General features: G+C 43.3%; 1 protein-coding gene and 1 long non-coding RNA gene across 2 annotated transcripts in view; one reads left to right on the forward strand and one right to left on the reverse strand.

The window, feature by feature from the left end:
- Nucleotides 1-4,095: 4,095 nt before the first annotated feature.
- Nucleotides 4,096-12,658, reverse strand: GABARAPL1 (GABA type A receptor associated protein like 1). The gene is made up of 4 exons (XM_058743712.1): nucleotides 12,295-12,658; nucleotides 7,437-7,515; nucleotides 6,293-6,411; nucleotides 4,096-5,420 (listed from the first exon to the last, which is right to left on the reverse strand). Exons 1-4 carry the CDS (start codon nucleotides 12,382-12,384, stop codon nucleotides 5,355-5,357), a joined length of 354 nt encoding a protein of 117 aa, XP_058599695.1. The 5' UTR covers nucleotides 12,385-12,658; the 3' UTR covers nucleotides 4,096-5,354.
- Nucleotides 8,795-24,705, forward strand: part of LOC131520022 (uncharacterized) — a 141,231-nt gene continuing 125,320 nt past the window's right edge. Inside the window, exon 1 of the long non-coding RNA XR_009265907.1 lies at nucleotides 8,795-8,892. This is a non-coding gene — a long non-coding RNA (uncharacterized LOC131520022). The remainder of the gene's footprint in view (nucleotides 8,893-24,705) is intronic.

Consider the following 24,705-nt stretch of genomic DNA (forward strand, 5'->3'; position numbering starts at 1 on the left):
GTGCAGGATGGTTCTGAGACGCAGCAAAGCAACGACTTGGGAGGGCGGTAGCCAAGCCGGCACCTAAAATAGGGCTTCTTGTTACTCTTGGTCTTTAAATACCAAGCAAGAGGCAATCAGCGCGCTTCCTCTGAACCATGTGAGGGAACTTTGAACCTACTCGGAAGTGCAAAAATAAGCAAATGCATTTCATCCCTCCGCCCAAGAGCTCAACATCACTTCATGCAAGTTTTAGGTGCTTACGTACCTCTCAAGCAAAATCCTCAAGGTCCGAAACGAACAGCCTTGCCATGTCAAAAAGCCGAACTGTCAAAACAAACGGTCCAACACATCGTTGGACATACACCAGAACGACTGAGGCCTTTCGTTAGCCACTGTTGAAATATATGCACACCTACACGATGGCATATTGAAATGTCACCTACTGCTAGCGGGGATCACCTCCTGCTACTTCGAACTATGAAAAGAATCTGCACGTCTATATTTATAAAGTACCCGAGGGCCCGTAGTGTAAGAATAATCATTTTAAAAGGTGGGCAAAAAAAATGGTCCTGGGACCTAACAGGGTAATTAGGCTGACAGGAACCACAGTCTCTCACAGCTTTTGAGACAGGGACGCCTATGTTTGTGTTTCTGGGGTTTGTTTTTTTTGTTTTTTGTTTTTTTTTTGAAGCATGTATCCAAAGAGCTGAGAAAGTTCCAGAGCGCTGAGTCAGCCACAAGGGAGCGTGCTACAGGCTAGAGGTGACCAAACTGCAGACCTAACACAGTAATCTCCAGGTAAGACAGCAAGGCGGGTGAGGAGGTGGGTAGCACACAAGGGCTAGGCACAGCTGAGTTACTCAGGTTTACACTGAAGTGACAACCAGGGGCTCAGAGCCACCCGAGGCCAGTTTCGGAAAATAATTTGTGGTTTCATGCAGGAGAAGGGGAAAAAAAAAAAAAAGAGGAAGGGTTGGAGCCTGCGCAGAACTGTCAGAGTAATAAATATTCAAAAGAAAACATGAATAGTGTATTAAGCTTCATAGCATTGAGGCGCCTGGGTGGCTCAGTCGGTTGAGCGTCCGGCTCCGGCTCAGGTCCTGATCTTGAGGTTCGCGTGTTCAAGCCCCACCCTGGGCTCTCTGCTGTTAGCTCCAAGCCCACTTCATATCCTCTGTCTCCCTCTCTCTCTCTGCCCCTCCCCCACTCGCACTCTCTCTCCCGCTCTCAAAAATAAACACTAAAAAAATAATAAATTTTATTGAAAAACAAAAAAAAAAAACAAAAACAAGTTTCGCGAACACTGGATGGCATCAACTGCTCGACTGGTTTATTTTCCAGAAGTGAAGAATCTGTTCACTACAGCAAAGGGAAAAAAAAACAATTCTGCCCTACGGGGGGGAAAAAAATGCTATGAAGCAGTGCAGTCCGCTACTCAGAAGTGGTGTTTTTTGTTTTTGTTTTTCTAGTTGCTACCCACACAGGGTAAGAGCTATACTGGGTCATGCTGTACCTGGATGGCACAGACATCTGGTGATGGGGGGAATAAACCTCCATTTTTTTTTTCTTTTTTTTTTACTTTGTATAAGGAGAATTGACTGTATATTTTGTCCACTGGGAAACCTGCAACAGTGAAGTAAGAAACCATTAATAAATCAGGACGATGCACGTAAATAAGGGCTATCCTTGCGAAACCCGCGGCGCAGCTCACCGGACATGCTAGGATTTGAGATCTTCCAAAATACAGGGCAAAAGCAAAGGACTCCCTCATCTCTGATGCTAACGCCATCCTGGTCTCCAAGGGAAGAATGGGCTTTTTGACACACCATTCAACGTTGGTCTCCAGAAAAAAAGCATCAGGGTAAGTCAATCTTACCTGAGACAGGAGGCCAAGGGTAATGAGAAGACATTTCCTGAACTGTTTTCAGTTCAAGACCGACAGGACAGCCTGAGGGCCCAGAGCAGCTTTAAAGCTTTGCTGGCAGGGAAACACTGGAGGCACGCTTGAGAGATACTCTTCGGGAAACAGCATCACACCCAATCACGGCACTGCAACGCCTCTGAACCTAGCTACGATTCAACTTTACAGAACTATAAAATCAGAGGGTTGGTCTAAAATGGTATGTAATGGGGGCGCCTGGGTGGCTCAGTCAGTTAAGCGTCCGATTTCAGCTCAGGTCACGATCTCGCAGTTCGGGAGTTTGAGCCCCGCGTGGGGCTCTGTGCTGACAGCTCGGAGCCTGGAGCCTGTTTCGGATTTTGTGTCTCCCTCTCTCTCTGACTCTCACCTGCTTGCACTCTGTGTCTCTCAAAAATAAACGTTAAAAAAAATTTTTTTTTTTAATGGTATGTAATGTCCCAAATTTCTTCCACCAGGCATATCCAGGTAAACAGACTGAACTAAAAGGCCACCTCCGGAAGAACCTCCAAACTTAACTACTACTTTGGTTTAGCAATGGCCCGAGTCTCCTGCAGTACAGGAACTATTCCCAATGGACTATTCCCAATGCGTATGGGGAACTGGGGTCTGACACGTATTTCCTTGCTTTTAAGCATTCACTTTAGGGGTGCCTGGGTGGCTCAGTCGGTTAAGTGTCTGACTTTGGCTCAGGTCATGATCTCACGGTTTGTTCCAGCACCTTGTCAGGCTCTGTGCTGACAGCACGAGTTCTGCTTCTCTCTCTCTCCAATCCTCCCTCGCTCATGCTCTATTTCTCTATCTCAAAAATAAACGTTAAAAAAATGTTTTTGAACACTCACCTAATCTCATTCCTAGATAGTGGGTTCAGTCTATTAATTTCAAAATACAGGTTGTGTGTTAAATCAAGTATTAGCCGCCATTTGACTTGATCACAAACACCACCCTGATATTTTTCTGTCAGTAGTGACAGGTGTCCATTTGTAAGGCTCCGATGTCAAAATCAAAATTCCTTAGAGCTTTCCTTAATTCCCTACATAACTGTGCTTGCTGGGTTGGCCTTCTTCGTTGCCTGTCAACCCAGACTTAACTTTCTCAATCAGTACACCAGGTATGGCTTGGGGGTGGGTGGGATCCTGCCAAGGATCTTTTGTAACCACCTACTTCCATTTCCTTTCTGGTGGTTGCAGTATAGCCCATAAAAGTCTACAGGTGTAGGGGCGCCTGGGTGGCTCAGTCAGTTACGCATCCGACTTCGGCTCAGGTCACGATCTCAAGGTTTATGAGTTCAAGCCCCGTGTCGGGCTGTGTGCTGACAGCTCAGAGCCTGGAGCCTGCTTGATTTTGGGTTTCCTTCTCTCTCTCTCTCTCTCTGCCCCTCTCCTACTCAGTCACTATCTCAAAAATAAACATTAAAAAAAATTTTTTTTTTTAAGTCAACAGAGGTAGACACGATTTGGAGACAGAGAGAAAACGGGTTTGGTTGGGACTTAGAACAAAACGAGGTACAGAGAGCAAGCCTCTCCATCAGTGTGCCGCAGAATCACGAGGGGCTGATTAACAACACAGACACCTACGCGGAGCTTCTGAGTCAGCGAAATCTGGGACAAGGCCTAGACATCTGCATTTTTAATAAGCACACCCCGACCGCCTCTATTCTCACGCAGGCGGCGTGCCAGCATCAGCTTTGGGAAACACGTAAAGCACTAACACCGCAGTTATCTGCAGGGGAGAAAATCATGCACATGGTCACCGATGGAGCCTGCATCGCTGCCCCACCACAACTGCCATGGAACAGTAACTCACGGTCCCTGGAAAGCTGAGCAAACCTGTCTATGCGTGGCCCTATGTGAGCACTCATTTTTTTTTTAATGTTTTTAACGTTTATTCATTTTGAGAGAGACAGAAAGAGAGAAAGCGAGTGGAGGAGGGGCAGAGAGAGAGAGCGAAACCCAGAATCTGCAACAGGCTCCAGGCTCTGAGCTGTCAGCGCAGAGCGTGATGTGGGGCTCGAACCCACGAACCGGGAGATCATGAGCTGAGCGGAAGTCAGAAGCTCAACCGACGGACCCATGCAGGCGCCCCTGGGAGCATTCGTTTCCAGCAGCCGCCCTCACTCAGACTTTCCTGCTCACAGACCACACGCCATCTATTCTAATACACACTCAATAAAAGCAACATTTCTGAACTCGTGGTTGGTTTTCAAGGTATGCAATTATTTTATTTCCTTGGCCTGACAGCATAAACTTCATTACACAAGAATCTGCAGCTGACAGAACTGATACAGATTTCACCCACAGGAAGGACCCTTTGCATTAGCAGAGATGAACTGAAATGTCATGACTGGGTGCCACTCCTGCTCCCCACCCCCACCCATATAATCCCCAAAGTGAAAATACTCAGAATCAATAGAATCCCCATGAATTACTAAATCATCCCCTCAAACTTTCCTAACTAGCAGCTGCAGTCAATGAAAACCAAAGTAAGGAAGCAGCTGGCTATCACTTAGCGTTTCGGTGTGCATGGGACTAAAGGGACAGCAACAAGGGAGCAAGAATCCTGGCTGAGTGGGAGGTGTGGCCCATCGGTCTCACCTCATACCTGCCCCTTCCATCCTAAAGACAACTCTGTCCCCTATACGTGGAGCCAAGTTTGGGAGACGCTGAAGGAGTGGTTCTAGCCCGTAACTGGAAATGGTTGTGGCTCATTAATGTCCAAGGTAGGTATGGGATAAGGGGCACCAGAGAGAGAGCAGGTTAGACAGAGATGCCCAACTTCGTCAATTCCAGTTTAATGCTATCGAAACCATATTCATAACCATAACGTCCCTCATGGCTGGCCCCCGTTTTCCAGTGGTGAGAACATGCCATCTAAATGTCTGCCCCATGTCTATCAGCACCCTGTGGGATAACGACTGGGATGGGGGAGGTGTGGAGACGGGAGATCAGGGTCACAATGTTTTAACTACAATGGCTCTCTTTTGGTCCCTAGGAATGGTCTACTACCAGAAGTCCTAAAACATCCGCAGCCCCTTTCTCTACCTATCTTGTGCAAGTGTCAAAAATAGAACCTCTGCCCAAAGAGGAGGGAGAGCAGGAAGTCACTGGTGGTCCCCAATCATCTCTGGCCCCAACTTGCCCGCCTCCTGCCTCTTCTGCGAGGTGACACGAAAGTTTATTCCAAAATGTGAAAATTAAATCATCTCCGTTCTTCTATCCAAGCCAAGCCAACAGCTCTGTCCTGACATGCTTTCCCCCTGGGCCGAGGAAGCAGCGAAAAAATATCAATTGGGCATGTGAAAATACGATGACGGTGTGCGCGGTGTAGTGTTTCCAGAGGTCTTCCCCTTCTGTCTCCTCCACCGTGGGAGCCCTCCCTCTCCTTCCCCAAGTCCCACACACGCCCCTCCCCCTACCCCCGAGTCCGCGTGCTCCCATCTGCCGGCTTCCGCCACTCACTTCCCATAGACACTCTCGTCACTGTAGGCCACGTACAGAAAATAGTCTTCCTCATGGTTGTCCTGAGGGAAGAGACAAGAGGACTGTTGGAAAACATCATGTTCGTTACTTAGGATTCTGAGCCTCACCCACCCTGGTAAGGGAGGTACAGGAGGCGTCAGACTCCACGAAAAGAAGAATAAAGAACAAACAAAAGTGACTGGAATTCGGCTTCTGAGTTCACAAAAAGCCTTCAGGGAGAGCATCAACACGTAGAAGTATCGGGAGAAGAACACGACCCTTAAGAAAGCTTACTCTAGCAAGGGAAACACAGATACAAAAATATACATACACCAGAATATACGCTAACGGGGAATATATGCTCCGGGATAAAAATGAGATTAAGAGATTGTTGGAGAAGTTGACACAACTTGCTAACCGAGCACAGAAAGAAGGCAGTACCACATGAAATCATTTAAGGAATACAGGTACATAACTGGGTGATACAGCAGGACAAAGTGTTTTTCTACAGGTTTCTCATTAGATTCTGACACTTTACCAATTCAAGCAAACGGAATCACATAAATTATTCCCTCCAACCGAGTTTGTCTGTTAAGACGAATGAATCGATTTAAAGGCTTGGCCTTAGAATTTTGAATTTCACTTGGAATTTGCAATCAGAAACCATTGCTTGCGGTTTCAATCGAGACGATCCAAGACGACCACATCAGAATAAGGCAAAACTGAGAATTCAAAGACAATGAATCTAGTAGGCTGCTCAATCCCTAAAGGACAAGTGACATCGAATCTCCCAGTGCCTTACACCGCTGTGTGTAAGGCGATACAGGTAAAGTAACACCTCTTGCCCCACTTCCCAGGTGTGTTATCAGCGGACACTGGAACAAAGGCTAGAAAACAGCAGACTGCACAGTATTGTTGTGACTGGGACGCTTACCTCATACAGCTGGCCCATGGTGGCGCTGGTGGGAGGGATAGTGTTGTTGACAAAGAAGAATAAGGCGTCCTCAGGCCTCAGGTGGATCCTCTTCCGGATTAAGAAGTAGAACTGGCCAACTAGATAAAGGAAGAAGGAAAGAAGGCAATTAGGGAAAATAAGGGATTACGAGAAGGGTAATTCCCAGGGGGGAAAAAAAAAATTCTGCATCGGTTCCCTTTAAGTACCAGCTTTAGATCAAATCTCAGCAGAACCAAATACTGTCCCACAGCTTTAGAAATAGAAAGCGCAACTCGAAGGAGCCTCCATATTCCCTGACAGGTCACAGAGAAGCTTATTCAACCCTTCCCCTCTTTACTCAATTCCAGATGCTTTACTTGATTTCAGACGTAATGTCAGCATCTTCCTTCAAAGCCGGAGGACGACTTTCAGGGAATGCTATGTACATCTAGACTGAAATAGTCTATCATTGTCTAAACGGAATCTGGAAAACACTTCCATCCCAGTTGCACCCTATGACAAACCAGTGCTGGGGGAGAGGTCTACTGGACTCCAGTAATCTCAGTATGATCACTCATCCCAAAGTTGGGGTAACAAGTGGGGTTCAATGCTGTACCTTCTATTAAACATACCGAAAAAGTTCTAGAAGGCTGGCAAACGCACCTACAAAATCTTCCCAGTGTTTCCCAGATTCACTGGTTCTTCCATTAAGGATCATTAGGGTGAAGAATTAATACATTCTTTGTAATCCCAAACAGTGTCTACAAAACGTATTGCCAAAAACCGTAGCTGGAAGAGACCAAGTCTTCAGCTGAGACTCTCTAAAATGTGATCTTCCCTCTGATTTTCCTTTTGGAATAAATGGAATAGCACAAGAACAAAGCTAGCTGTAAGTGGTTTAAGTGAGAGGCATCTGGTCTTTGCTTTCAATGTCGTGCCTTCTGCTGTGTCTAAATCACACAAGACACGTGACGGGACACGCGTAAGGTAACCAGCAATGACTCCTGTTTGAGTTCCCCAACTATCTGGAGAATCCCACCCGCCTTCTTCAACACTACCCTCTCTCAACCCCACAATCTCAGGCATGCAGGCGGGACCAAAAAGGCCATGGGAAAGGAGCATGTAGAGAGGGAAAAGGCATTACCAGTGAGGTCAGAGGGCACTAGGTACTTCCTCTTGTCCAGATCGGGCACCCTGGCCTTAGGAGCCTTCTCCACAATCACCTGGTGGGGAGGAGAGAAGAAAGAACAGAATCTAGTCTTTTTTCTTCCACATCCTACAGTTCTCCTATTTGAAGTGAGTTTGTCTAGACCCATTAAAACGTTCCCATTTCTTATTCCCCCTTACCTCTTACAAAAACCTATGGGGGTGTGGGCTTCCTCAGTGAGGTTATAGTTCATTTTACTACATTAAGAAGAGAATAGAGGCACGTGATGGAAAGTAAAGAGAACCTTGATTTTAAGTGATTACACATTACCTGTCAGGCACAGGATCTATACTTCCTGGTATTTAATAAGAGCAGTGAGAGGACTGCTCATTCCTCAGATGGCCCTGAGTAACTATTAGTTTTATTCTTTCCTATGAATGCCATTTATTCAAGGTATAGGTAATGTGCTTTAAGTGTTATACTTTGTCAAAATTTTCAAGAAGGACTGCCAAAAACCACGTTCAAGGCATGGTTTTATTCTATCAAAGAAGTACTAAATAGTTCTTATAGTAAGATATCCTGTAATATGAAGTCACTACAATAACCCATTTATCAATATTGATTGTTTATTTTACGGGATTTTTCAACGTCCACATCAAATATTTCTAGAGTACTTCAAATTTTATAAAGATCACATGGTCCTGTAATGAAGAGAAAAAATGAAGATATATAAAAATTAAAGACTCTATGCATAAAATTTTAAATAGCAATTTAAATAATATATTTAAGTTTATGTAATTACAAGAATATATTTACAATTTTTTAATGCTTATTTATTTTGAGAGAGAGAGAGCACACACACACAGGCTCATGAGCAGGTGAGGGGCAGAGAGAGAGGGAGAGAATCCCAGGGCAGAACCCAACACGGCCCAATCTCCACGACCTCAAGATCACGACCTGAGCTGCTATCAAGAGTTGGACACCTAACCGACTAAGGCACCCAGGCGCCCCTATTTAGTATTTACATCTGTTGTATGATTTAATTGAAATTACAAATATTTAAAATCTATTGTAGAGCCATCGCTTTAGATTTTTACTTTAGAAAATACCATCATTCCTGACTAAAGATATGGCAAGTACGGAAAAGTTCTAGAAGCAGAAGTAACAGAATCCCTAGGAACTGTGTGATCAAAGGTCACTCCTCTCAGCCACAGTATTCCAGTGACTTTTAAAGGAAGAGAACTTTCCAACACCTCTTTTACAGTCGTGGTACTGATACAATAAACTTCAGTAATCCATCAAATATGTGAAGATTTGTTTCTAAATACAAGGATGGACTTAAAGGGAGGGACTTGGTGCCTGAAGCTACTAAATGAAAGGGAACACATTAAAACAGTGAAAAACACCTGGGTGGCTCAGTCAGTTGAGTCTCTGACTCTTGGTTTTGGCTTGGGTCATGATCTCAAGGCCATGGGTTCGAGCCCCACATGGGCCTCTGAACTGATGGGGCGGAGCCTACTTGGGATTTTCTTTCTCTCTCTCTCTCTCTCTCTCTCTCTCTCTGTCCTTCCACTGCTGGTACTCTCTCAAAATTAATAAACTTTTAAAAAAATAGTGAAAAACAGGGGCGCCTGGGTGGCTCGGTTGGTTAAGCGGCCAACTTCCGCTCGGGTCATGATCTCACTGCTCTTGAGTTCAAGCCCTGTGTCCGGTTCTGGGCTGACAGCTTAGAGCTTAGAGCCTGCTTCGGATTCTGTGACTCCCTCTCTCTCTCTCTGCCCCTCCCCTGCTCATGCTTTCTCTCTGTCTCTCAAAAACTGAATAAACGTTAAAAAAATAGTGAAAAACATCATTCTGTGTTTCTGGAGAAAAAGAATCTTGTAGTACCAGGAAGACCAGAAGGATACAGTTCCACTAAAAAATTTAAAAATAAAAACCGGAGGAAAGAAAAATACATGAATCAGAAATTTTAAAGAAAAAGTAGCAAGAGGTTCAGGGAGAGACCGGTGAAGGCCCAACAATGAGGACAGACAGGAGGCAAGACAAGGCTAAGGAAATCAAAGGGAAAGAGACGGAGCCTAGCACTGTCTCTCCAAGGAACCCTAAGACCTGTCAGCTCCCATCAGTAAGAAGCAATGGAAAGCACGAGAGCAGAAAAAGAGGACAATAAAATAGACTGCAAATAAGACATTGGGACAGGAGGCTGGGATCTGGAGAGGAAAAAGAGGGGTAATCGCTAAGGCCAGAGTTTACCAGAAAAGATTCTAGGTTTCCAAGAATCCCAACCCTACTCATGGGCCCTGGGCTAGATGCTTTTCCTCTCTGGTTGTTAGTTTCTTTTTTTCTTCTTCTGTGCAACCTGCCTGATATTCCACAGGGCCCTTCACAAATTTTTAAAAAACAGACCTGTTTTTTAAACTGTTCCCAAAGATTTTTAATCTATTCCCAAAGATTTCCTACAATGTTGCAGGTTTTCGATACACTGTAGCTATGAAGATAATTTAAGATCTCCAGAAACCCTGCCCTCTCAAGGCATGAGCTCATCTATGATGGTAGCTAAGAAATAAGGCCGGACCTTATTTGAGTTATGTGAGCAGTCAGGGTACGTGATTGCTTTGGTAACACCAACAGTTCCGTGAGAAGGGGCTTTAGAAATCACTTACCCTAACCCTCTTTTCTGTAAACAGCAAGATTAAGGGTTCTGCCCAGAACCAGAATCGAATCTCACAACTCAGAAAGCAGAGCTTGTCTTCCTGCATCACAACTGCAAAGAGAGTCACAGCCTGGGCACCTAAGGAGCAGCTGGGAGGCCTATAAACTGGTGAAAACCCAACTGGAGGAGCCATGAGATCTGAGTAATGGTTCTAAGAGCTCACAAATTATCAGAGGTGAAACATTTCACACCAAACAATGAGCTGGAGAAGAACAGGGAGGATTAGTCGAAATATTCTGGGTGAATGCACGTAAATGATTGAAATGGGAAGTGCTCACTTTGGAAGAAATACATGGGAATTTTAACTAGAGGTAGGAACAGGGCCATTTCAGAGTCTGTCCCTGTCCCTCTTAGGCAGAGCTACTGGAACAGAGCTTCGTAAGAGAGTTCTGAATGAAACGGTAGTCATTTTGCTCCACGGGTTACCTTTCTGGCATCATTAGGACTCTGACTGTGAGGGCCACAATGTTTTTTTTTCTTGATTTCCAACACCTAACAGTGCGAGGCACACAGGGCACGCTTGCTTAATTCTGTTGACTAGAACTGTACGAGAAGTTGAGAAACCAGAGATAGAATCTCAGCTTTGCCACACACCAGCCACAGGAAACCTTCGGGAATACTTAATCTCTGGGTGCTTCAGATCTTTCCTCTGTAGAATGCGATCGCAACCGTGTGAGGATTAAGAGAATAAAGTCAGAGCGTGTAACACATTGCCAGGTACAGAGTACCTGACCAGTCAATGAGAGTCAGTTGTCATTTGAAAATATTATAAGACAGTAGGATCGCTATGACCACAAAATTGGGGGAAACTTTTAAAGCAGTCATCCAAGGTCCAGGGAGCATAACAAATAATTTGTGAAGGATCCTTTACTGGGTGGGAGATAGGGCTAGCTTCCCCTTTGAGCCAAAAACTCTTGTGTGCAATTCCTGGGGGAATGGAACAGCCCTAATGTTTTGCTTCCTCGTAAGAAAAGGACCGTAAGGGGTTTCTACTGCTGACATAAGGCCCAAGTTGCTTCCAGAAGCTGTAACACGACGAAAGTTAGGGAAGGTTTGGAGAAGAGTCCCAAAGAGTACCTGCAGGTCAAGAAGGCATATCAGATTATCACAATCACTTTACCTGTACATAGCATGTAATATTTATCCCGATGTCCCTGCCTGAAATTAAAAAGTATAATGCGCCTCCATCTCCCAAACCCAACGGGGGTTGCTCTTTCACACTCCAAAGTCTTCTGCCTTGCAATCAGGCTGCGCAGCCCACACTGGAGAAAAACCAGGCAAGTGGCGGGGGAGGGGATGATAGAAAAAACGCCCGGATGCAGAAAGCTACCTCAATGTTTCTTCTGTTCCTCCTCACTGCCTGCGCTAATTTTAGCCACATAAATCAGCTTCCAAAACCGAAAAAAAAAAAAAAGCCAAACAAACAAAAAAACCGGCCTCAGTCCTTCCGCATTGTGTCCAGGTACAATCTGATCGAATAAGCACCGGGGGGGAGGCTGGCTGCCCCCACACATGCCCCTGGAGCCAAGAACTATGAGGCAATCGGGCCGTGGCGCAGAGAACGTGACCTTGTTTTCTGGGCCAGGCCTGTCTTGTGGTGCGCACCCCACCCCCCGCCGCTTTCTAATTCTTACGGAATAAAAGGAAGAATCCACTGGGTTCCGAACCTTTCCCTCCCAAACCCAATGTTATGAGGGCCAAAGCCAAGTTAAGGGAGAAGCATCTAAGGCCAGAAATCGAGGGGCGCAGACCTCACTGTATCAAATGATTTCCAGAACGACTTCCCTGCGGTCTCAAAGGGAGATGTGTGGTCCCAACCCGATCCTTCTCTCACAAAAGGGCCTCATTTTGAACACATCCCAATCTGAACATCTCTGAATCCTGCTGAGTCACTCAAACGTAGGCTCCGCTCTAAAGATGCGGTCAGCTCTAAAGATGACGGGCCCCGGGGAGATGGGTTTCAAAAGCTCCGCAACCAGGTCCATTCCACCGGCTCTCCTTGCAGTGAAGGGCGTTCAGGGCTCAGTAACCAACCGTAGGGGCCACCCTTCTTCTGTGCCTGAGGGCTGCCATCACACTCCCTCGTCCCCACGATCCCGGCTAATCGCCTTCCCCTCCCCTCCCCGTTCCCATTACACTCACAGGGACCCTGTCCGGATATTTCTTCCGGATCTTTTCCCCTTCCTTTTTCCGATACTCAAAGGGATGGTCCTCCTTATATTGGAACTTCATGATGGACCGCAGTGTTTCCAAGATCCCCGGACGGGGCCTGCCGCCGTCGCTGATGGTTGCGTCCCTCCGGTCGCGCTTCCCTCTGCCCAACTCCGATAGGTATCAGAACTGCCTCAGAAATGTCAGCTCCCGTCGCTGCGCAGCTTGGCAGAGCTTTCAGAAGGGATGTCGGGTCCCCTCGGACGCAGGTACGAACCGGCCAGGTAGAGAAATCCCAGCCGCTTTTCCCGAGAGCTGGGAACACAAAAACAACTCGGCAGCGCTTTGGTATTGTGACGTCATGACGTCCCGCCTCCCCGCCCCGCCCCCCCGGCGTTCGGACCGCGCGGGGAAGGGGGGGGGTGGAGGGAGAAACGCGGCAGATTGCCCGGTGTTCTTTTCAAGCAAGACTCTCCTGAGCAGTTCTTTGCAACCATGAAAATCCTGTACTTCGAATTTTATTGGGATTGTGACATTAAGAATGGCTTGAAGGGGGGAAAAATGTTCTAGAGATCCGTTCTTCCCTCTTTGTCGCTGTTTCTTGGTTTGGTCCAAAAACAAACACAGAGGGCAAAAATCCAGCTTTTTCCACCTGATCCGGGATCTGGAGTCTAGGGAAAGGAAGAACGGGGCTCCTGGGTTCCTTTGGCCACTGCAGAAGTGCGCGATCTTGCATGTTGCCCTTTGCGCCTTCAGCTGCTCCGCGGGCTAGGCTGGCTCCCTCCGACCGTGACCCCTCCTTCACCACGCTGGCGTCATTCATTTTGTTTGGGTCCTTGCCGCAATTTGCTCCTAGAGCAGCGGCATAAACGGAGCATGACTCAGGAATTTGAGGAGATGTATAAGGTGAAGGGCATGAGATGTAATCAAGGTCCAGAGAAGTGATGTCAGTCATGACTGCTAAGGGGCTTCACTCATGTTCCAATATAGAAATGATTCGCTTTCTCCTATTAACTCAGAAGTTGGGCCTGACTTCTGGAAAAGAAAATACGGAGCAAGTCAGGTGATTAGCTCAGTATTTCTCAAACATTTATTTTTTTACTCGGCAAAAATTCACCAGAGGATAGTGCCGCTTGTTAAGCGTCCCTGAGGTGAAAAGAAAGTGCCACCCGAATAGGCAGGTGGAAGACTGGTGGACCAGGTGCCATTGCGCGCCCCTGTGCCCCTGCCCTTTCCCCACTAAGAATCAAAGGACGGGGGGCGGCGGCGGGGGGGGGGGGGGGGGGAGCCTTTCCAACCGCCTCTAAGGGCAGTGATTTCAGGGACCTGTATGGGGAGGGCAGCGAAAATGGTGAAAGATGCGTAAGAGACAGGAAGGGCTGCTTTGCTGTGACCAAGCCCAGGGAGCTCTGACATATACAAGGGCAGTCCCTGTCGCCTATCTTTTATTAAGGTCTCAGTGTCTTTGGTTTAAAAAACCCCACAAAATAAAAGAAATTAAGTTTCATTGTTGAAAAAAGGAAAATGAAGAGCATAGTCTTACTTCTTGGTATTAATTATTTTTCTCCATGGCATCCTTCAGTCCTTTGTATAAATATCCAGGAATTATTTTATCACATTACATGTTTATAATTTTCAGTCTTTATTTTGAAAATGAAATTTTTAGCTCATTTTAGCTTTGACCCAATATAGCTAAGATCTCTGAAAGAAGTACTTTACAACCAGTTGAGAAAAGTAATCATGATGGAGATTAATATTTTAAGAGGGTTGTTGCCTGATCACATCATAGCTAGTTAAAATGCTGATTTTAACTTTTATTTTAAAAATACCTAAGCATAGTGGCAATTTATATATTAAAAAAATCTGAAGATAAAATCTCAGGTTAATATTTCTACCTCAAGCCTTTTATAAAATCCACAATCTGTCGTGTTCCAAAATTTACTCTCTACCTTTATTCTCAGCATAACATTTAAAATATTATGCAGAGGGTAATTTTGTAAATTAACACATTTAATCAGATAAAATATCCAAAAAATTTTTTTCAATGTTTGCTTATTTGTGTGTGTGTGTGTGTGTGTGTGTGTGAGAGACAGAGAGAGAGAGACAGAGAGAGAGAGAGGAAATGCAGGTGGGAGAAGGGCAGAGACAGGGAGAAAGAGAATCCCAAGCAGACTCCACAATGTCAGTACAGAGCCCAACATGGGATTGGGACCCATGTACCACGAGATCATGACCTGAGCTGAAAGCAAGAGTTGGACTCTTAACCAACTGAGCCACCCAGGTGCCCCCAAAATTCATTTTGTTGCCAAAGACAAAATACTATATTAAAAAGCTCACATTTCAGGAATTCTCATGCATTACTGAGGGGAATGGAAATTGGCCTAGCCACTTTGGAAGACAGATTGGTGGTTTCTTAGAAAACTAAACATATTCTTACAATATGATCCAACAATCATCCTCCTTAGTATTTACCCAAAGAATCTTTGAAAGTTTGTCCACATAAAAACCTGCACATGGATGTTTATAGCAGCTTTATTCGTAATTGCCAAAACTTGGAAGCAATCAAGATGTCTTTTCGTAGGCCAATGGATAAATTGTGGTTCATCCAGACAATAGAATATGGTCAGTGCTAAAAGGAAATGAGCTGTCAAGCCATAAAAATACCTTAAATGCATATTAGTAAGTGAAAGAAGCCAATCTAAAAGGCTAAACACCATATGATCCCAACTGTATAGGATATGACCAAAAAAAAAGGCAAAACTATGGAGACAGTAAAAATTTGGTGGTTGCCAGGGTTTGGGGGTGGGGGGGGGATAACTAGGTGGAGGATAGTGAAAATTCTCTGTATGATAGTATAATGATGGATACATACCAGTAAACATTTGTCCAAACCAGTAAACTGTATCACACCGAAACTGAACCCTAACGTAAACTATGGATTCCTGATGATTATGATGTGTCAGTATAAGGTTCCCCAGTTGTCACAAATGTACCACTCTGGTGGGGAATACTGATAATGGTGGAGGCTATGCATATATGGAGGGCAGTAGGTATATGGGAAATCTCTGTACCTAAAACTGCCCCCAAAATAATGTCTTAAGAAAAAAAAGAAAAAGGCTTACGTTTTGTAAAATATACATTTCAAAATTTTCTTGTAATCTTCTAATTTTTTTTATGTTCTCAAGGGTTAGAATGTTTTCAATCTGTTGTGAACATTTTCAAATATGTAAAAAATTTCAAAAAATAGTATGATGAACATGTATACACCCACCACCTGGATTTCTTTCATTTGGAAGTAAATACAGGGGTGTCTGGGTGGCTAGATCTCTCTGCCCCTCCCCAGTTCACGCTCTCCCCCTTGAAATAAAAAAAATAAACATTAAAAAAGGAAAGTAAATCCAAACATCATGACACTTCACCCCCAAATACTCCATATACCCCTGCTGAGAATAACAACATGCTCCTACATAATCATGATACTGCTATTTCACCTAAAAAATTACCCATATTTTCAACATTATCTAATGTAGAGTTAATACGCATATTTTCTCAATTGCTTTTAAAGTACCTTTTATAAGTTTCCCCCCCCAGTCAATCATTAAAATAGGAAAACAGCTGTAATTGACCATATAGACAAGTCTGGCTTCTTTTTTATTCAGGATATTTTTATGTTATCACATTCGAATTAATATGTAACAACAAACACATGAAAAGATTCTCAACATCACTCATCATCAGGGAAATGCAAATCAAAACCACAGTGACATGGCATCTTACACCTGTCAGAAGGGCTAGTAACCAAAAGACAAGAAATAACAAGTGCTCGTGAGGATGTGGAGAAAAGGGACCCTCGTGCATCACTGGTGGGAATGTCAACTGGTGCAGCCACTGTGGAAAACAGTATTGAGTTTTCTCCAAAAATGAAATATAGCAATACCATATGATCCGATAATTCAACTACTGGCTATCTACCCCAAGAAAATGAAAACAATAATTCAAAAAGATATATACACCCCACTATTTTTTGCAGCATTATTTACAATAGACAAGTAATGGAAGCAACTTAAGCGTTGCTTAAGTATACATACATATACACATATACATACAATGGAATGCTACTCGGTCGTAAGAAAGAATGAGATTTTGCCATTTATGATGACGTGGGTAGATCTAGAAAGTATTATGCTAAATGGATTAAGTCAGGCAGAGAAAGACAAATACCGTGTTATTGCACTTATATATGGAATCTAAAAAATAAAACAAACAAACAAATAAGAACAGAAACAGAATTATAAATACAGAGAACAAACTAGCAGTTGCCAGAGGGGAAGGATCAAGGGCATGGACAAAACACGTGAAAGGGATTAAGAAGTACAAACTTCCAGTTGTAAAATAACTAAGTCACAGGGATGAGAAGTATAGCATAGGGAATATGGGCAAAAATATCGTAATAATGCTGTGTGGTGACAGGTGGTGACTATACCTACTGTGACGAGTATAGCATAATGGAAAGAATTGTCAAATCACTATGTTGAACACCTGAAACTAATAGAACATTGTATGTCAACTATAATTTAATAAAAAATAATGTGTAAAACCAGAATATCAATGTATTGATCTCTAGTGAGAAATGTATCAATGAGGTTCAGCTACTTACAGCCATTTGCTAAACTCACTTGATAAGCTTGAGATTTAAACAAAGGAGTTAGTTGATTCAAATATGCCAACTACCAGGAGGATGAGACTGACAGACTCTAGGACCAGGAATCTTCCTTGCCCCGGGACCGTGCATTGGTAGATCTTCCTTCGTAATAGTTTGAATGTGCCCACTCTGCTCTGTCCCAACTGTCACTATCTTAGTTTAGTTTTATTAAAAAACAAAACTCAACCGAGTACATTTAAAGATCTTATTGCCTTTATTCAATGCTGTATGAATTGGGCACCTAACAGACGTAAAGGCACTCTGAAAGGCTGGACAAAATGGAAGACAGAAGGCGGAAGGGGAAGGGGCAAAAAAGTTACTAGCCACCAGTGGATTGTTTGTGGCCAAGTCACTTTCCTTTAGGGGACGTGTATGAACCAGACTAAAGCTATCTTGGACAAATCTGCCATGATGATGTTCTGCGATCTGCAGCCTTCTTGAACCTGCCCCCTCCTTCTTCCTTTTTGTTTAACCACACTCTTAAGGACATCCCGGGGGCATAACATCTGCTTTATCTGCTTTGGGGATTCGCAAGACTTTTCCTCCAGGATGGCCTCCCCGCACATACTCCCCAGCCTCTTGGGTTATAAAACAGGTTCCCTGTCACGGCATCCACTCTCTTGGGCCTGTCTAGTTTGATCTGCCTTCTTGTGGAGTGCTGCCAGGACAGGCCTCTCACTTTCCTGATAGCTGGCCATGACTTCCACTATGCTGGCCTCTAGGTACTCGGTTAGAACCAAACTGCTTACTCTAACATTACTTATGGTTATGTCCTGAGTGCTTGGATACAAAATAATGACCAAAAAATGCGCAGTATGTCATAGTCATAGACATGCGCATTTGTCATAGTCAAAAGAACAAAGGGATTTTTAAACTTAAGTTGGTAGATTAAAAGAAAATGTATTTGTTTTCCACTAAAACGACTGTGTCATAGATTGAATTGTATCCTCCCAAAAGGTATTGAATTTCTAACCCACAGTATCCGTGAATGTAACTTTGGAAATAGGGTCTTTGTGGATGACCAAATTAAGATGAGGCCATTAGGGTGGGCCTTACTCCAATATGACTGGTGTCCTAAAAAGAGAGAAATTTGAATATAGGGACAGACATGCATCAAGGAAAAAGTATGTGAAGTCAGAGAAATAATGCCACCTGCAAGCCAAAATGCAGGAAACTACCAGAAGGTAGGAGAGAGGCATGCAACATTTTCTCGTACAGCCCTCGAAAGGAACCAACTGTGTCAATACCTTGATTTCAGATGTCTGGCCCCCAGAACTGAGGGACAATACCTTTCTGTTGCTTAAGCCATCCAGTCTATGGTACTTAGTTATGGCAGTCTGTGATATTGTGATTTATCATGATAAGTATATGTTTGGTCTTTTAACCAGTTCCTGGCAGAGCTCCTAAAAGCCTTGGAACTTCCTAAGTGATGAAAACAATAAAGGTATATTTTGTTGTGTTAATAAGTGACTTTTGGAATGCCCCAACGTAACCTAAGGATGGGGGCTGGTCACCAGAGGAGACAATCAAGTTGTTAGAGAATTGGAACTTTTTGTTCCACCCTACCCTCAACTTCCAAGGAGGGGAAAGGGGCTGGAAACTGAGTTCAGTCACCAGTGGCCAATGACTTCATCAGTCATGCTTATGTAATGAAGATTCCATAAAAACCTAAAACGATGGGATTCTCAGAGCCTCTGGACTGATAGAGCTTCTGGAGGTTCTGGATGAGTGGTATGTTTGGAAAGGGCACAGAAGCTCTGTGTCCCTTCCCATATATATTTTGCCCTATGCATCAATTCTACAAGTAAAATGTTTCTCTGAGCTGTAGGAGCCAGTGGAGCAAATTAACCACCCAAGGAGGTCTTCAGAACGTCTGAACTATAGAAGCTCAAATGACAATCTGTTTTTTTTTTTTTAAGTTAGTTTGTTTGCTTGTTTATAGACAGGGAGAGAGAGGGAATCCCAAGCAGGATCTGCACTATCAGCACAGAGCCCGATGTGGGGCTAGATCTCAGGAACCTTGAGATCAAGACCTGAGCCGAGATCAAGAGTTGGAGGCTTAATCAACAGAGCCACCCAGGGGCACTGGTGACAATCTGGATTTGTAATTGTCATCTGAAGTAGGGGGTGGGAGAGCAATCCTGTAGAACTGAGCTCTTAACCTGTGGGATCCGACATCATCTCCAGGTAGAGAAAAGAAACTTGTATGAAACTTGGGGACAATGAGACACTCCATTTTGAGAAAAAGCTCCATTCCCCTCTCTAAAACAAATGGCTAATGAACTCTTGAACTGGGCAAAAAAACTCTTGAACTGGGCCAGAAGCAACAATTCTTTTACAAGCAATCTTTCTCAGAAGTCAACAGGACAAGAGGTATCTTGATCATAAGACTTGATTCTAGACTTTCTGAAGAGAAGCTACTTAGCTAATGCATACCAGGAATAATTGCTTTTGTTAACACCAGTAGAATAGTCAATCGTTGTGTAACCAAAAGCAGCTCAGCCTATTAGTACAATTTGACTTTTCTTTTTCTTTTTTTACCCAGGTCATATAATTGTTCCCTTTCGTCTTTCTCATAAACCCCCCTTGCTTTTGTAACCAGACTAACTTGAGTTTCCTTCTTGGTGAGCCACAGATCCGCCAGATGAGTTGTTGCATAGAGTAAGCTTTATTTGCAGCAAATAAGGAGATCCCAAGGAATAACTTCCAAAGTCATGACTCCCTAAGGAAAGGTGAATGGGTTCCTTTTATTGAAGGTTAGGATGAATATTTAGACAGGGAAGTCTTGTCACCTTTTGTAGAAGGCATAAGTTTGTGCAGGTGCCGTAAGGAAAAAATACTTACACATACATTGTATGCTATGTACATGAGGCTGAGGCTCCTCTTTGGGTGGAGATTTTATTTTATTTTTTTCATTTTTTATCTTATGTTGTTATTATTATTATTATTAGTGGCAGTGGTAGTAATAGTATAATCAGGTCAAGGTAATTGTCAGTCATTCCAAGGATTACTCCATCATCCATCTACACAGCGGGGGAGTCAGATTTAGCTCGAAAGGTCCGGTGGTCTGGGCTGAGAGAAGTCTTGTTGGGGTAGTTGACATCACCTGAGGGGTGGTTTCCAGTTTCATTTACCTGAGTTAGGCGATAAGCCAGAAAGAGGAGCTCAAGGAAAAATGGAAGACAAAGGTCATTGAAAGTCAGATCTTGGGATGGAGCTGGTGACACTTTCACCCCATGAGTGGGACACTATTTGGGTTTCTATCTGAATCTGTGCTCTCCAAATTGCAATTTTGAGACTCCAAATGAAGGCTTTTGTTCTTGGGGCGCCTGGGTATCTCAGTTGGTTGAGCGTCCAACTTCAGCTCAGGTCATGCATGATCTCATGGTTAGTGAGTTCAACCCCCGTGTTAGGCTCTGTGCTAACAGCTCAGAGCCTGGAGCCTGCTTCAGATTCTGTGTCTCTCTCACTCTCTGCACTCCCCCCAGTCCTCATCCCTACCCCCCACCCCATCCTCTCATTCTCTCTCTCTCTCTCTATCTCAAAAATAAACATTAAGAAAAAAAAAAGGGCCTTTGTTCTTTTCCCGTCTTGTCTCTCTTCTCAGATGACAATAATGTCAGAATTGAGTTGAACTGCAGTATGCCCAGTTGGTGTCAGAGAATTGCTTGGTGTGGGGAAAAAAAAAATCCACGTGTGAGAACGGGTGTCTGAATCCTACAGCCCAAGGAAACAAACACAGACTGTAAAAGGAAAAAAGGAAGTCAAGAAACTCACAAAGTCAAGAAGAAGAAGAAGAAGAAGAAGAAGAAGAAGAAGAAGAAGAGAAAACAGAAAACTGAAAAGAAGTCTGAAAAAAAGAGATGACAAATGGCAAATAACTGACAGGGGAGACTTGAGAAAGAGAATCCTGAACTGACAGAAGGGAAAATCTAAAGTGGCCCATTATTCATTATAGAACTTGGAGAGAAAGGTTCAGGCATTTTTGCCCCCAGTGTACCTCCTTTGCCCCAAACAGCCATGCGATTGTCTCTCCCCATTCTTGTACAGAGAGGAGATTTATCCCTTGTATGGGATAGACAAGGTCTATGAACTGCGGCAGATAGAGGAAGCAGGTTCAGTCAAAGATGACACATTGAGAACAGGGAGATTGAGAATTTACACACAGTCTCTTGAATCCCCAACCTTTTTCCTCCTAAATCTGTGCCCAGAATTCTGGTAGCCCAGCTGGGTTTGCATGCATACAGAATGCAAATGAGCCTTTTAGTGCTCTGTTCTTAAACAGGAGCAGACAGTAAGGAGTCAGGATTTGAAAGGAAAATCTGATATGAAACAAACAATGAACAACTACTTCAAGAAAAAAAAAAAGACTACTTAGGGAGATTAGAACCTCAAAAAAGTATCATTAATATCCTCAGAAACAAGAGAAAATATTGCGTCCATGAAACAAAAATAGTTACAACCAAAGAATATTCAGGCCCAAATACATATATTTAGACAGAGAGAGAGAGAGCAAGAGAGAGAGAGAGAGAGAGAGAGAGAGAGAATGAGAAAGGTAAAATTTAGAAGACAGTTGAGATTTTTTTAGAAAGTAAAGTAACAGGACAAAAAGATGAGGAAGGGGGCCAGGATAGGTAAATTAGAGGTCCAACATTCAAAACTAGGAGACTCAGAGAATACAGAAAATGTGGGAGGGAGGTCAGATTTTATTTAAAGCTAGTTATGCCTTTAAAATCCTAAGGGAGGGGTGCCTGGGTGGCTCAATCAGTTGAGTGCCGTACTCTTGGTTTCAGCTCAGGTCATGATCCCAGGGTCATGGGATGGAGCCCCGTGCCATTCTTAAGATTCTCCCTCTCTCCCTCTGCCCCTCTCCCACAGTCACACACACACACACACACACACACACACACACACACACACTCTTTCTCTCTCTCTCATAAATAAATGAATACATAAATAAATAAGTAAGTATTCCTAAGGGAAATTATTTTCTTCCTAGAATTTTATGTAAAACTACTATTTAAGTATGAGGGTAGCACAAGACATCACTTAGACACAGAAGCTCTCCAAAAATTTACTTCTTATGTATCTGTTTTCGGAAAGCACTCCCCAAAGGAGGAAGTAAACCAAGAAGGGAAAAGATGTGGGATGTAGGAAACTGTATTTAACGTGAGAGAGATAATCTACAAGATAGTAAAAGTGCTTAATGTATAACATACGTGTTTTATATATAGGATATAAGTGTGTATTAACCCTCACAATCCTCACATAATAATATAATGTATATGTACTCATTTTATCATCATTTTACAGGTGAGGAAATTGAAGCATAGAATGATGAAGTGACTATAACCAGATTGGTCAGGGAGTAAAGAACAGAACCGGAATTTTAACCGATGAAAGCCTGATTTCAGGCTCTTAGTCATTAATAGTTTTTTTTCCTGCTCCCCGATATATGCATTTAATCAAAATTATGATATAACTATATTTGGAAGATGGGGGAGGGCAACGAGAAATGTTCCAATGTGTTTCGGTAGCCAAGGTGGAGCTGGTGGTGATGAAAAACAGCTATACTTTCCTCTTCCTTAACGGCAAGTCAGTGCGTGATACACCAAACTGAAAATAAAAATCAAGAATAGCAACATATGCATAAGTATTTGGAGAAATGTAGGTTTCAAAAGATGAGCTACCAAGTAGGGAGTAGAAAAAGTGTGCATGGTAAGGAGGTACTGTTTCTCTTCATGAGCCTTGCAGAGCCGTTTGACTTTTTAATCTGCATGAAAGTCTACATTTGATTAAAAAGAATAAAGCTTAAATGTTAAAAATAAGAGCAAAAGCGTTTTCAGGTTGGAGTCTGAGGCCCAAAGAAGTTGAGTCCAAGGTCCAGCTCAGTCACTCACTCCCTGCAGAGTATATCACTTCTCTGCAGTTCAGCCTCCAAAGCTGATCATTAATAGAGAATTAAATGACTATGATTGCTTATCACTTTTTTGACTCCTGAGGGACTTCTGTCCCCGTTGAATTGAATTTCCATGAGCCACTTTGGTATTTATTGAGTTGCATTTATGGCCCTTTTGGAAGAGGGAGAGGGCAATATTCAACTTGGCCCCCTACAGTGATTAGTATTAACATTGTGGAGTGGGGGAAAGCAGGTTCTAACTTCAGTGCAAGAAGAAAGTACAGGAGAGATCCTATATAAGGCAACTCTGACATATAAACTGGGACTCAAGAAAGGTCTAGACACTTGGAACATGGCTAACATTTGTCAAACAAGGACAGCAATAACCAAAGGGCAACAGAAACAATTAAAAAATAAGTATCGAGAAGCTGAAATATAGAAAAGAGACATTATACTTAAATTGGCTTTCTTTTATAACTTTGTTGACAAGTAAGCTTTTATGAGAGACACGGAAGAAATATTGTCTTCGGAGTAGCTCAGTACAATAATGGTCTCCTTGTATTCCAGATCTCACCTCTTACTCATGCTCTGGTAACGGCCAAAGCATCTTCCAAGTGACATGACCTCTTTTCTCTCTTCAGAACTTTACAGTGGCTTTCATAGAATGCAGGATAAGGATCAATCTGCAAAGATCGCATGCAAAGATGCTAACCTGTCTTTCCAGATTCATTCCTATTATATCACTCTTGGAATGTTTAGCATTCTCCGTGATTCATATTCTCAGCTTTTCTCAACTCACAGACAAGAAAAAAGAATGCTCTTATACTGTGTATTTGACGTTTAAAATTCTATCATCCTTTAGAGTTCAACTCAAGTGTTACCATGTTCATGATACTCTTTCCAAACTCTTCAAATTATGAGGAATTCGGAGATGGGAAATAGTGCAATTGTAGGTTAACTAAGGTAAAGGTGCCAAGAGGGACACTGGCCAACATTATTCAGAGACAGCATGTAAAATATTTCCCATAATTGAAGTCTCAGTGTATCTTGGGCAATCCATATATCACTGTAATTGTCTTCCCAGTCAGTCTGCCAGCTCAAGGGCAAACTTCCCATCCTGGCCTCCTTATTGCCTTCCAGACAATCTGCTTACCCAAGGAAAAGAAAATAAGACTTGCCATTTTCAGACTTCGCAATTTTTCTCCTCAGCCTCCTAAATTCGTTACGTAAATCCCATTTTTGCTTTATTTCCATACTCTCGTATACAAGTTTACCCTTAATGTATAAGCTAATCAGACCCTCTAATAAAGGCCTTAGAGACCACACCTATAAGGCCAACTCAATAAGATTCAATACTGTACTTCATGGTCTAGATGTGGACTGGAAGCAGGTGAAAGGTGGTAGAATTGCCACCTCAAAATATGTCTCTTTGGCATAAGGATTGTCCTAAGCTGGTTGCTTTTAAGAGACAGCAGACACAGTATAACTCTGAAAACTGAGTAAAAGTTTTGTAAGAGACATTTTCATGTATAAGGTAAACGTACAGGTGTACCGGTGTTTTTCCCTTTCCGTATCAGGAAGAGGCAGATGACTAAATCTTGAGAGATTCTCATCAGTGGAGAAGACAGTGACATAAATCTGCTTAACAACCATACTTTTGTTTAACTGGGCTTTTCCTGGTGACTTCTCATACCCCGCCCCCCCCACCCAGTCTTCTTTTGTCTTTAGCTGGAGATGATATTTAAGGTGGTGGTTGGGCCATTTCAGGGAGTTACTCAATCTTCCTGGGTCTCTTTCATGT

This window comes from Neofelis nebulosa, chromosome 8, assembly GCF_028018385.1.
Source record: "Neofelis nebulosa isolate mNeoNeb1 chromosome 8, mNeoNeb1.pri, whole genome shotgun sequence".
Taxonomy (NCBI): Eukaryota; Metazoa; Chordata; class Mammalia; order Carnivora; family Felidae; genus Neofelis; species Neofelis nebulosa.